Below are 12,349 nucleotides of genomic sequence, written 5' to 3' on the forward strand. Positions count from 1 at the left end.
ACAGCTGGCACCATCTTCCTGGCATGATGAATGAGTTGTGTTGGAGAGGTTCTTCATTCAGCCTTAGTGAGTTCACATCATGAGGGGCAGAGATAAGCCGTTTCTGCCAAGCCTTGCCCAAATTGCAGATGCTTGTAACATCTGGATAATGTGTGTCAATCATGCACGCATTTGTAGTTTCTCAGTTGTATCTGAATCTCTGTGACCCTATGGACTGTAGCCCGCCAGGCTCCTCTGTCCATGGGATATTTCAGGCAAGAATACTGAAATGGGTTGCCATGCCCTTCTCCAGGGGATCTTCCTGACCAAGGGATCAAACGTGAGTCTCCTGTGTCTCCTACATTGCAAGTGGATTCTTGATTCACTGCGCCATTGGGTTATCAATCATGCATTCTGCTCAAATTACTATTTGCTTTAAGTTTTTCTTTAAATCTACTCCATTCAGGCACACTGATGTAGAGAGGAAACAATGTGTCACTTCAGAAGTCCTTTGTCACAGATCAAAAATAATCACAAAAATTAGATACAATAACAACAGAAGTGTTATTAACTGCAACTCAGTAATTCTTGACCCAGTCTGCACAAGAGAATCCCCAGCTGAATTTCCAAAAGGGGGGATGGGCGACCTGGCCCTTTCTTACTTCAAATGAATGAAACCAAAATCTCTAAAGGTGACTGGGTCCCAACAATAAATGCTTAGTGTTGTTCCAAGTCACTCAGTTTAGGGTGGTTTTTTATACGGCAGATGACAACCAGAGCAACTTTGTGTACAATGCCAACTTCTAACTTTGTTGTTGTTGCTGATTCGCTAAGTTTGTGTCTGACTTTTTGTGACCACTTGAACTGTAGCACACCAGGCTCCTCTGTCCTCCACTATCTCCTGGAGTTTGCTCAAATTCATGTCCATTGAGTTGATGATGCTATCTAACCATCTCATCCTCTGCTGTCCTCTTCTCCTTTTGCCTGCAATCTTTCCCAGCATCAGGGTCTTTTCCAGTGCTTCAGCTCTTTGCATCAGGTGGCCAAAGTATTGGAGGTTCGGCTTCAGCAGCTTGTACCAATATCTAAACATCGTACCCTCCTCTGAAAGAAATCAAGTGTTCACCTTCAATGCCATTCAAGTTTCAATCTCAATCCTACTCCCTCCCTACCAGGAAGTCTTCTTTGATTTCCTTACTCAGGAAACATGTAGAGATGCTCTCGTCGGGGAGGCTGCTGGTAGTGCCCGCCTACTAAGCAGGCACTAAGACACAGGTGGCAGATATGTAGCTCTGGACTCTCCGTGGGTCCCTGGCTCTGGCATATACTGGACATGGGACATTGGACAATGCAATAACCTCATCTGAGCTCCGGTTTCCTTTCCTGTAAAATGGGGGCAACGACACCTACCTCTTCATATTGCGATGATTAAATGAGTTTAAAATTCATCCTCTGGAGCTTGTATACAGCAGGCGTTGGCCAGGATACGGCCATACTAATGAGAAAATGGAGCAGCGCTCTGCTTACCTCCTCAAGGAAGGAAAACAGTTGTTCAGTTTTAGGCAATGGATGCTTTTTTTTTTTGACCACACTTGACTGGGCTGTGCAACTTGTGGGATCTAATTCCTGTACCAGGGATTGAATACAGGCCCTTGGCAGTGAGAGCTTGAAATTCTAACTACTGGACCAGCAGGGAATTCAACATCTTTACATTTTGAAGTTACTTTACTATTCTAACTTTGAATTAATTAATTAATTTTGCCTGCTGTGGGTCATTGTTGCTTCAAGTGGGCTTTCTCTAGTTGTGGTGAGTGGGGGCTACCCTCTAATTGCAGTGCATGGGGTTCTTGTTGCACTGGTTTCACTTGTTTCTGAGCACGGGCTTGTGGCACAAGGGCTTTAAGTTGCTCCTCAGCATATGGGATCTTAGTTCCCCCAACAAATGATCAAACTTGTGTCCCCTACATTGGAAGGTGACTCTTAACCACTAGACCACCAGGGAGGTCCCAACATATTTACTTTTCATTATATAAGCTTCCCATATACAGAAAAGTATAGAGATCGGTTTGACGAAATCCTATATGCCCATCACTTAGATCGAACAGTTCTTAACATCTGCCATATTTTCATCTAGTTTTAATTTTTTTAAATTTTTTTTAGTTTTTAAATTAATGTGTTTTAAAGGCAATTAGCCTGGTGGCATTTTAGCCCTGTGCAGCTTTTAAAAGTAAAGAATTTTTCTACACAACTGTAATTCCATGATCACACCTAACCAATTACAAGTTGAAATATAATCCAATTCAAGTTCAAATTTCCCCAGTGACACAGCTGGTTTGTTCAAAGCTAAGATCCAATGAAGGACCTTACATTGCATTTGGTTGTGACACCACCTCTTTGAACTCTGAATGGTTCTCAAGTCTTTTCTCCCAGACTGTTGAGAGTTTCACCTTTTGAATTTGTTCGATTGCTGCTGCTTCTTCCTTTGTTTTCTATTTTTTTCACTGCACCATGTGTGACATCTGGGGACATTAGTACCCCCAACCAGGGGTTGAACTCACACCCCACTGCAGTGAAAGCCTGGAGTCTTAACCACTGGACCACCAGGGAAATTCCTTGCCTGATTTCTTCTCATGGTGTCACCTCCCATGATCACCTACCCTGCGTGTTTCCTTTGTAAACTGGAACTAAAGGTATGATTCAAATTAAATATTTGGGGCAAGAATAACTTCTTTTTTGGTGTGGTGTACCACCCACTGCACCCTAGCAGGAGTTCGTCATCTGTTTATCCCACTGCTCTGCTGCTAAAAGTGGTCACCGAACTAAGCTGGCAACAATATGATGCTTCCATGGGAACATCAATTTTTTCCCTCTGCATCTAGCAGGCAATCTGTCAAGAGGTCATGGTGGACATGATGTTATATTCTCCAGTCTCCCACGGACTTTTCAGTTAATGGTCGACTGTCATCTGCAATGATTAGCTCATTAGGGGTTTCAAAACAGTGTTGTTTTTTTTCTGTCTTCCTTTTATTAATAACATTATTATTGGTTGGCATCATTGTTTAGCATTATTGTTGCTTATTTTCTCAGTATGACCTCCAACCTCCCCCCCCCCCCCCCCCCGCCCAAAAAAAAACCCAGGTGGCCCTGCCCTAGGTTTAAAAGTATAGTGTTACTATGTACTATGACACTGACTCTTAGCAATTCTTGTCTGGGCTTCTTTTAATTCCAAAGTAACTGATTTTCCGACGTTTTTCTTCACTGCAAAGCACCGGCCACACAACCTAATTAATATTTTGCGAGCATGCTCAGTTGCCTCCGACTTTTTGCGACCCTGTGGACTGAAGCCCGCCAGGCTCCTCTGTCCACGGGATTCCTCAGCCAAGAATACTGGAGTGGGTAGCCATTTCCTCCCCGAGGGTATCTTCCCGACTCAGGGAGGGAACACACGTCTCCTGCGTCTCCTTACATTAGCAGGTGGATTTTTAAATTTTTACCACTGAGCCTGACACTTAAATGAGAAATGTGGGGGGTACCCAAACAAACCAAAAAACCCCGATTTTTAATCTTATAGAAGGAATTTAAAATAATTGCACAAGGGGCCCCAAATCGCAGGCAGAAGTCCTAATGTCCACAAGAAAAGTGGCTTACAAGATCATGAAAAAGATGGGGCGATACGTTTACGTCCGATCTAAACACAGTTTACAAGTCACAGTGAAGGTATATATTCATGGGTAAATTAAAAATCGGTTTTTGGAGGGATTGGCATGATAATTTTCGGGAATAAATTGAGAATGTCTTGGTTATGTCAATGTAGCCGGTATCAGATTTGTATCATTCAGACTAGCATGAACTATCATCAAAAGGTACTGTGATAGTCCCCATTTTACTGATGCAAACTGACCCTCGGGGGAGAAAGGGAGTGAACCATAATAGAGATCCAGGATTGTAAAATTAATCTGTAGTTCCAGAGCCCAGGGCTCATTCCATCACACAGTAGCAACACGTGGCTAGGAAACAAAAATGTCCCAGGGGATGCCTCTCCAGCGTTCCAACCGCCAGCTCAGCTCGGGCCCGGGGAGGCTCGGGCCCCAGGGATGCTCAGGCCAACGGGTAGCGCCCCCTGCGGACTACAGTGCGCAGGCGCGGCACGCTCGTCCCGCCCCCACCCCCCTCCACGTGCTGCGCACACCTCGCGCTCCCTTCTGCTGGGCTAGCCTCGCGCCTCCCTCCCTCCCTCCTCCCGCCCCTCCGGTCCGAGCCTCCCATTGGCTGCGGGCTTCGTCCCTCGGACCGCAGCCCGGCAGGCCCCCACTAGGCCGGAAGTCCCACCCCACGAGTGGCTGCCCGTATCGTCGATTGGCCCAGACGTCTGTCAGTCCGGGCGGCTGGCCCGAGTCGGTGGCGGGGGCCCGCGGTCGGTGCGCGACCCGGGCTGGCGGCGGTTTCCGGTTCCGCGGGGCTGGCGGGCGGGCGGGCGGCCGGGAGCGGCGGCGGCGGCGCCTGACAGACAATGAGGGCGGCGGGGCGGCGCTGAGCGGCGGCTGCGGCGGCGAGCGACGCGGGGCCCGGGGGCGGGGCGGGGCGCCAGCCATGGACAATCAGGTGAGGAACGGCCGCGCCGCCCCAGCGCAGCCCGCGCCGCCCGCCGGGCCCCCTCTCTCCCTCCCTCCTTCCCTCCCTTACCCGCCCGCCCGGCCCGGCCCTCCTCGGTCCCGGCCTCTCCGCTCCGGCTCGGCGCCCGCCCGCCCCGCTTTGTGCGCGCCCACCGCTCTCCCGGGCCTTTATGTGGGGCGGGGGCGCCCCTCCCCCATTCGCGACCCCCGCCGGGTTACAACGCCTCAGACTCCCCTTGGAATCTCGGTCCCTCGCTGCCCAGAGCCCCCTGGGATGGCTCTCGCATCCCCGGTCCGGCCCAGATCCCCGTGGGACACGTCTTGTGACCCCACTACAACCCAGACCCTCTGGGACTCTCCTCGGGACCCCAGGCTGGCCTGAATTACTTTGGGACTCTCCTTGCGACCCCAGTCCGACCCAGAGCCCCCCGGGACATCCCTCCGGACTCTGGCCCAATCATGACTCTCCACAGCCATCCCCGGGGTCCCTTTAGAGTCCTTTGATCCGAGCTGTACCCCCTTTCCTCTCTGAATCCAGGGCAGTTGGTGTCTCCTGCCTGCTCTGGCCCCTTGGCCCTGCTTCCCCTCACACTCTGTCTGTTCTCCACATTAAACCTTTGCTGGGGGTTGAGTCCCCCTGGAACTCCTGGTCTTCAGCCTCCTCCTTTGAACCCAGGCCCAGCCTAACCTCTCTCCCCTCTAATCCTGCCCCTGCCTCAGCCCCAGCTGAGCCTCAGCCCTCTTCTCAAACGCTGGCGAGGTCCCAGGCCTTTTCTCACCAGGACCCCGGCCTACCTTGAACATCCTTCGTTTCGGATCTGGGCCGGCTTCCTCAGCCCCCTCTGCTCTGATCACTCTCCTTCGGGTTCCAGGGACCCAAAGGGCTGTTTCTTCACCTTCAGACCCTCTTTGACCAGATCCAGGGACCATTTCTGCTCTGATCTGGAGCCCCCACACCCTTCACATACCAGATGCCTCACTCCCCTCACTTTGGGCCCTCTTTGCCCCTGTGACCCTGATGCTGCCCCACATTGCCCTCCAGCCCCCCAATCCAGAGCTAAATCTGGTTCCTGGAATCACAGCTATCCTCCTTGCAGAGATCCCCTTGTCTCTTTCCTGATGTTCATGGTCACCCACTTCCTTCCAACATCCCCTAGTCTGGTGCTGTGACTTTGACCCACTGTCCTCCGCCCAGCCCCTGTATACCCCCATGTTCCCTGCCTTCCCCAGCATCTTGGAGCCTCCACCCAGAGACTTGCTGCAAACCCAGGGTGTTCCCCAGCCCCCCAGACTCCCCACGGACCCTCTCCCTTTGGTCTGGCAACCCAGAGTCAGTTTCAGTAAACTCAAGCCAGGGACCATTGCAGCTCCCTACATAGGATCAACTCTCTCTTCACCCTCATCTGCTGCCCCTGGCTTCCCGGGGCGCGAGGCCAGGAAAGGCGGTGTGGGGCTGTGGGGGTGGAAGCTGAATTCCCCGCTTTTAGTGAGGGCAGGTTGGGGCGTCCCTGGCTGCCGGCGCCACTCAGGCGGCTCTGGCTGGTGAGGCGCTGTGTGGCAGTTGGGTTTCAGGGGTGGGGGTGCAGGAGGCATGCCCCCCTGCCCATCCTGGCCGCCTGGTGGCCCAGAATCACTGAGTCCTGTGCTTGGGGCACCCTCTCACTGCAATTTCACTTCAGCCTTGATGCTGTACCTTTCTCTCAAGAGGTGAGGCATAGTTTATGACAGCTGAATGGGGATTTCTGCAGGGTGGGGTGAGTTCATTTCCCTTGAAGGGACCGAGCTCGAGGCCTCCGATCTTTATTGAGTTAGAAAACAAAATAGACCTTCAGTGTCCACTGTTAAGGCAGCTGGACCCTGGGAAAGTCTTGCTGGACAACCCGCAGGTGCAGAGCAGGACTTCTGCCCCTTACCCCACTGGGCCCCCAGGGAGACATTTCAGGCCCATGGGCGTCCATTCACCTTGTGATGGGGGGGGTGGGGCCTGGCAAGCTGTGGTTGTCTCTGTGAGTGAGACAGGGCAGCGTTCTGGGCTGGCAATGCAGGGAGACAACAGTCCTGCTCTGGGGGCAGGTGAGCCGCCTGGACCAAAGAGTGCCATCCCACCATTGTCTGGTGTGACAGTTGCTGGCAATTGTGATTCAAACTTGAACCAGAGTGAAAAAGTCGGTTCTTCCGTTGCATGAGCCGTGTCTTAGGTGTTCAGGAACCACCACTCCTGAGGTTCCAGCCGCCTTGTTGGGCAGTGTGAAGAGGTGCCCTTTCCTCCATGGCAGGAGGTTCCACTGGACAGCGCTGCTCAGGATCTTTGCGCATGCAAGTGCAAGTGAAACTGGCCCCAGAGGAAGGTGCATGCCACCCCAGTCCAGTTCTTCGTCTGGGCTGTGTTCTCATGCAAATGTGGGAGGGAGAGGCCCCAGCTCTGAGCCCTGTCCCTTCCTCACGGCCCCAGGGGAGGCAGGAGAGAATGGTGTCCCTTATCGATCTGAGTGGGTGAGCCAGCTGTAAGCCGTCCAGGAGGACTTCAGGTACGGGATCTGGGGGGTGGGGTGGGGTCGGGACCCTTTGAATCCAGCAGAGCCGGCCTTCTCTGCCTCCCCTGGGACGCCCCACACCTGTGAAGGCCTCAGTGTGATAAGGAACAGTGGGTCTCTCCCCCAGGCCTCTCGCTTCGGGAGGTTTTGGTTCTCTTGGCCTTCCTGGTGTGTTCTCTAGAACTTTCTGACCCAGCTGAGAAAAGAGGGGGTTCTGCATTTGGCTCTGGGCTCCCAGAGAAAAGTCATTCCAGTTCCCTTTGCCCTGACCGTACACCCAACTGTCTGATCCCTCCAACCTCTAGTCTGTCATTGCTCATCTGTTTCCTTCGGGATGTGATGGTGGGTTTTCCTTTTGGGCTGTGCAGCTCTTGGGATCTCAGTGCCCTGTGCCTGCGTGCTCGGTGGGTAAGTCGTGTCCGACTCTTACGACCCTATGGACTGCAGCCCGTCAGGCTCCTCTGTCCTTGGGGTCGTCCAGGCAAGAATACTGGAGTGGGTAGCCATTTCCTCCTCTAGGAGATCTTCTCAACACAGGGATTAAACCCGTATCTTGCATCCCCTGCATTGGCAGGCAGATTCTTTACCACCTCATCACCTGGGAAGTCCATCTTAGTTCCCTGACCAGAGATCAGACTTGTGCCTCCTGCAGTGAGAGTGCAGAGTCTTAACTACTGGCCACCAGGGAAATCTCAGGATGTGTATTTTTTTAGAGGAACGTGGTGATGTATTTTGGGGGGCAGGTCTTTGCTTACTTAGGGGTCCTGGCTAGCAGGCATATGATCTACAAAGATGGTGGGCAAGGAATGGGCCTGACTATAGACTGAGCAGATGCTGAAAAGGTGGGAAAGTTTGCTGGGGGACCGGGGGCTGCTTAGGGAGCTAGAAGTGGTGTCAGTGTCTGGGGGTTTTGCTCCCCAAAGGCCCAGGGGTTCCTCCCTTTGCAGAAATGTCAGACCTGGCTGCCGAAGTGGGCAGCTGACCCACTGAACCACAGGTTGAACTGACGCTCGATGACGCTTTGTTTGCTAAGCCTGGACTTGGGAACAGCTTTCTGTGACCATGCTCTGCTGCTCTGGATGGGAGGTGTGTTTCTCACGATGGAGGACGGCCCGTGTTACAGAGGAAGAGTCAAGGCTGGGGACGTGCTTGGGGATCTCTCACTGTTTTGCCAGACCTTTTCCAGAGAACCTCGGGACCTGGCAGAGTGCTAACGAGAGGGTGCAAGAGTCCTTCCCAACCCGGCTCTGAAGCTGTCACCCGGCAGATTGGCCTGCCAGCCTTTAAAGCTGTGTTGTAACGCGCTTGAGAGCAGGGGCCAGAGCCTCACAACTCCCCTTCATGTCCCCCACAGTTTGTAATGTGAAGTTTTGCACTTAGCTTTACCAACTGTCAGCTTAATAAAAGGGGCTAGGAACCACTCCCTTTGTTACCAGGTCCACCGGCCCTGGAATAGATGCCTTCATCTGGTTGTTCATGTTCAGAATCTCCCAAGACTGTTCCCTGGAGAACTTTGGGGTCAACCAGCATATTATCTGCATGTCAGTGGGCGTTCCCTACAGATTTAAAGTATTAATATATCTGGTACCAGGCCTCCCTGCTGGGCTGCTGGAGGTCAGGCTGCTCAGCCCCCTGACAACCCTGAGGATCATGGGTGTATTTGCTTATCCCCATGGTCTGCACAGGTGGCCCTAGTGATAACGAATTGCCTCCAATGCAGGTGATATAAGAGATACGGGTTCGATCCCTGGGTCAGCCGGGAAGATCCCCCTGGAGAAGGGCATGGCAACCCACTCCAGTATTCTTGCCTGGAGAATCCTTTGGACAGAGGAGCCTGGTGGGCTATAGTCCATAGGATTGCAAAGAGTCCGACACGACTGAAGTAACTTAGCACGCATAATAGTGGTCTGCTTGCTTATCCTTAGTGTCCCGAGACACATTCATTGAGTCCTTTCTTGTCACTTTGTCCTTAACCTTGTGCCCCAGGACTGAGGCTGGTCAGAACCAGAAGAGGGTGCAGGGGCGGCCACCAGCCCTCTGTGGGCCAGTGGTCAGAGGCCCAGGCCCTCCTGTGGCTTTTGTGAGAAGTCCCCACCTCTGGGCAGTGGTCCCTGCCTGAGAGGATTGACACAGAGGAAGGGACAGCTGGAGCCAGCTCTGGTTCAGTAGCTGCTCCAGGAGCCCCCGCAGGGCCCCCAAGGAGAAAGTTGTGTGAAGAGCACTTTCTTTGGATTTGTGTGGCTATGGTTCCGTGAGGCCGGTACCCCGCCCCCTCCCATCCCCCTCTGTGGCTGTGTGTGGACCACATGGCCAGTGACCCTGCTGGGTCCCGTCAGACTTGGCAGAATCATTTCAGGCCAATGAGGGGTCCCTCAGTGATTCCTTCCCCTGGGAGGGGAGGAGATTGTGCATCCGAGGGATTTCACAGCAGCCGCCAGACTTCAGGCATAACTAGGCCACTTGGTAAAGTGCGAATTCCCAGAGCGAAGGGTGTCTGCTGAAGAGAATTCCCACCAGAAGAGCCGGGGAAATCTTACAGACACTCGGTGTCGAAGACCTGCCTTTTGGGGCTGGGTGGCTGGCTGGGTTCTGGGTTTGAGGGCTTCAGGAAGGATCTGGGGGAGCAAGGGCTGCGAGGCGAGAGGAACTGTGGGCCCCAGGCTGGCAAGGCCTCCCGGTCCACACCTGGAGGGATCTGGGCCAGCCGAGCCGTTGGCCTGCTTTGCAGGACTTGGGATTCTGGCCGTGGGGTTCCAAGTGCCTACTGCCAGTTGGCCTGGAGTGAGGGTAGCGCCCGGCGGAGGCCCTCAGCCCAAGCTTAACTGTCCCCAGATGGCCCTGGGAGCCCTCCTTCCACTCAGGTTTTAGGGAGGTTTTCCCAGAGGTAGAATAGTTAACCCCTTCCGGGACAGGGTTGGAATGTGCCCCTTTGTTCTGGGCTTTTGTTGGAGGAGGGGGTGGTGAAGTAACCCCCAGATGAGATGCTGAACCAAGGCAGTGACCGAGGCCCGCCCTCGCAGGCTCTGCCATCTCCCAGCAGCCGAGTGGCAGGTGAGAGGCATCATTTGGGGCAGCACAGGCTTGTTAACCCGGTGGCAGCGAACCTCTCCAGCGGACACCCTTCCTGGAGCAGAGGCTGAGGGTCTGCTTCGGTTGCTTGGTTCTGTTGAACGGGGAAGGAGCCCAGGTGGAGTTGGGAGGGAGGGGCAGAGCAGGTAATAAATCACTGAGACTCGCCGAGCTGGAGTAGCTGGCGGGGGCTTAGCTTAGCCTGCCTCTGCTTCAGCGTAGCCTGAGCGTCTCACTGATTCAGTGTTTTTTCCCCTCATATCGTGTCCCCAGATCTGTGTGATTCCACCATCTTTACTTCTCAGAAGATTCCAGCACTTGAAGGAGATCCCCTCTCCTGGGTGCAGCGGTGCATGGCATGGTCGTCGGCCCCTGGGGTCTCGGGTTGTTGAGGCTGAGCTGGCGCCAGCCCCCGAGGGCAGAGATGCTGCCTGGGCCCAGGCAGGGCTTTGGGCATGGCCTGTCGGCAGCAAAGATTACCCACTGCGCTTCAGAACCTCCCTGTTTACTTTGGCCTGTGGCGCGACTTTCTGGCACTCCCATCTTCCCCCTCGCATGGAGCTGTGGTCTTCCCTTCTTTCACAATCACGGCTTGGCTGCCTGCTGGTGTGCCCTGGGTGGGAACCCCACGTGATGAGACATGCCAGGCGGGCGGTCGAGGTGGGAGCAGGGTTGTGGATCTCCAGCCAAGTGAACAGCAGACCTGGGATTTAATTCTAAAGTACCAGAAGCTGTTCCCAGGGTCTTGTCATCATGATCTGGCTTCCCACCTGGAACCTTGCCCACAGTTCAGGGATTGTCTCCTGACTCCTCAGCGTTAGAACAGGTTGGAGAGAAACGTGGAGTGTGTTACACACTTGTGTATAGGGTGTGTGAAGCAGAGTATGTTACACAGTCAGTATAGGGTGTGGGGGGTGATTATGGCCTACTTGGGACCATGTAAACATCATCGGGATGTTTATCTTGAACGTTGCCCATAAGCAGTGCTCTGCGAATAGAAGCTTGTGGCTGATTTGAGCATGACTTGTTTATCCAGCGTCCAGTCCTTTCCTCCAGCTTTTGGTGGGGTATTTCCCTTCGAATGTCCCCATCCCCCCGCCACTGCTCTGCTGGGCCTGGCTCCACGGGCATCACAGCCTCCCAGCTGCCCAGGGTCTCCTGTCTTTCCTCCATCCACCCGCAGGTCCTCCCAGCTACCTTGTTTCAAGCTCCTCTTCTAGCCACTCCTTCCAGCTGCCTCCCAGCAGGCTTGTGGTCTGTCTGTCCTAGTCTGCCTTCAGCCCAGACCATACACAGTTGCCCAGGGTACTTCTCACTCAGTGCTGTTTCCCTGACTCCATCACCTGTGTGTAGCTGGCGATCGCTTCTCTTGTGTTAAATTGAAATACTCCATCTGGATCCCCACCCCTCCTACCAGTGGGCCTGCCCTGCAGGGGGGGTCTCTCTGCTCTGTTTCCGAGCAGCGCCCCAGGGCTGTGGTCCTGCCAGCAGGGGAGGGGCTCCTGCCATTTTTACAGCTCACTGAGCACCCACAGCCTCCCACCATTCCGCACGTGGAGACCACCCTATACTCAACTGTCACCTTGGCCCTTCCCCCCAGAATGTGCCGCTTAGAACTCCCTGATTTAGGAAGCCTCTCTAGTTTAATCCTGTGTGGTTGACACCTCGAGCAGTGTGGTTCCAGGATAGAGGGTAACTGGAGACAGCAGAGGGTGCTCAGGGGCAGGGTCGGGGTGAAGCACACCAAGGTGCGGGCTGTTTGCGGACGGTCGTGGAGACCAGGGCCTGCTTGGTTTCCAGTGTGGGGACCGATCAGATAGGGCTCTGGAGAGAGCAGCCCTGAGCCAGGGCTTCAGGGATGAGTGTAAGTTCAGTCTGCAAAGAAGTGAGTGAGGGCTCCCCGGATGTGGGCTCACAGCCAGGAAGGAGCACACATGCCCAGTGGGTTTGGGGATGGCTGGTGCCTGACAGAATGGGGAAGCAGGGTGTGTGTGTTCCCCGTGCATCCTTGGTTCACAGCCCCTAAGGTGTGTCCAGAGCTTAGCAGCGGCTGCTTGTGAGTGAGTGCAGGTATGTGCGCGTGCACAGCTCTGCAGCATCCTCTCTCTGAGTCAGATGAAAACGTGGTGAATTAGGAGCATCCCAGACTTGGGG

General features: G+C 54.1%; 1 protein-coding gene across 2 annotated transcripts in view; it reads left to right on the plus strand.

Annotated features, from left to right (window-relative positions):
* The first annotated feature begins 4,280 nt into the window (after positions 1 to 4,280).
* The window catches only part of MLLT1 (MLLT1 super elongation complex subunit), a 64,815-nt gene continuing 56,746 nt past the window's right edge, over positions 4,281 to 12,349 (plus strand). For both annotated transcript variants that reach the window (XM_070464857.1, XM_070464858.1), the window contains exon 1: positions 4,281 to 4,581. In XM_070464857.1, the coding sequence (XP_070320958.1) occupies positions 4,570 to 4,581 (12 nt within the window). In that variant the 5' untranslated portion in view covers positions 4,281 to 4,569. The remainder of the gene's footprint in view (positions 4,582 to 12,349) is intronic.

The sequence above is a fragment of the Odocoileus virginianus genome, chromosome 3 (assembly GCF_023699985.2).
Source record: "Odocoileus virginianus isolate 20LAN1187 ecotype Illinois chromosome 3, Ovbor_1.2, whole genome shotgun sequence".
In the NCBI taxonomy this organism is placed as follows: domain Eukaryota; kingdom Metazoa; phylum Chordata; class Mammalia; order Artiodactyla; family Cervidae; genus Odocoileus; species Odocoileus virginianus.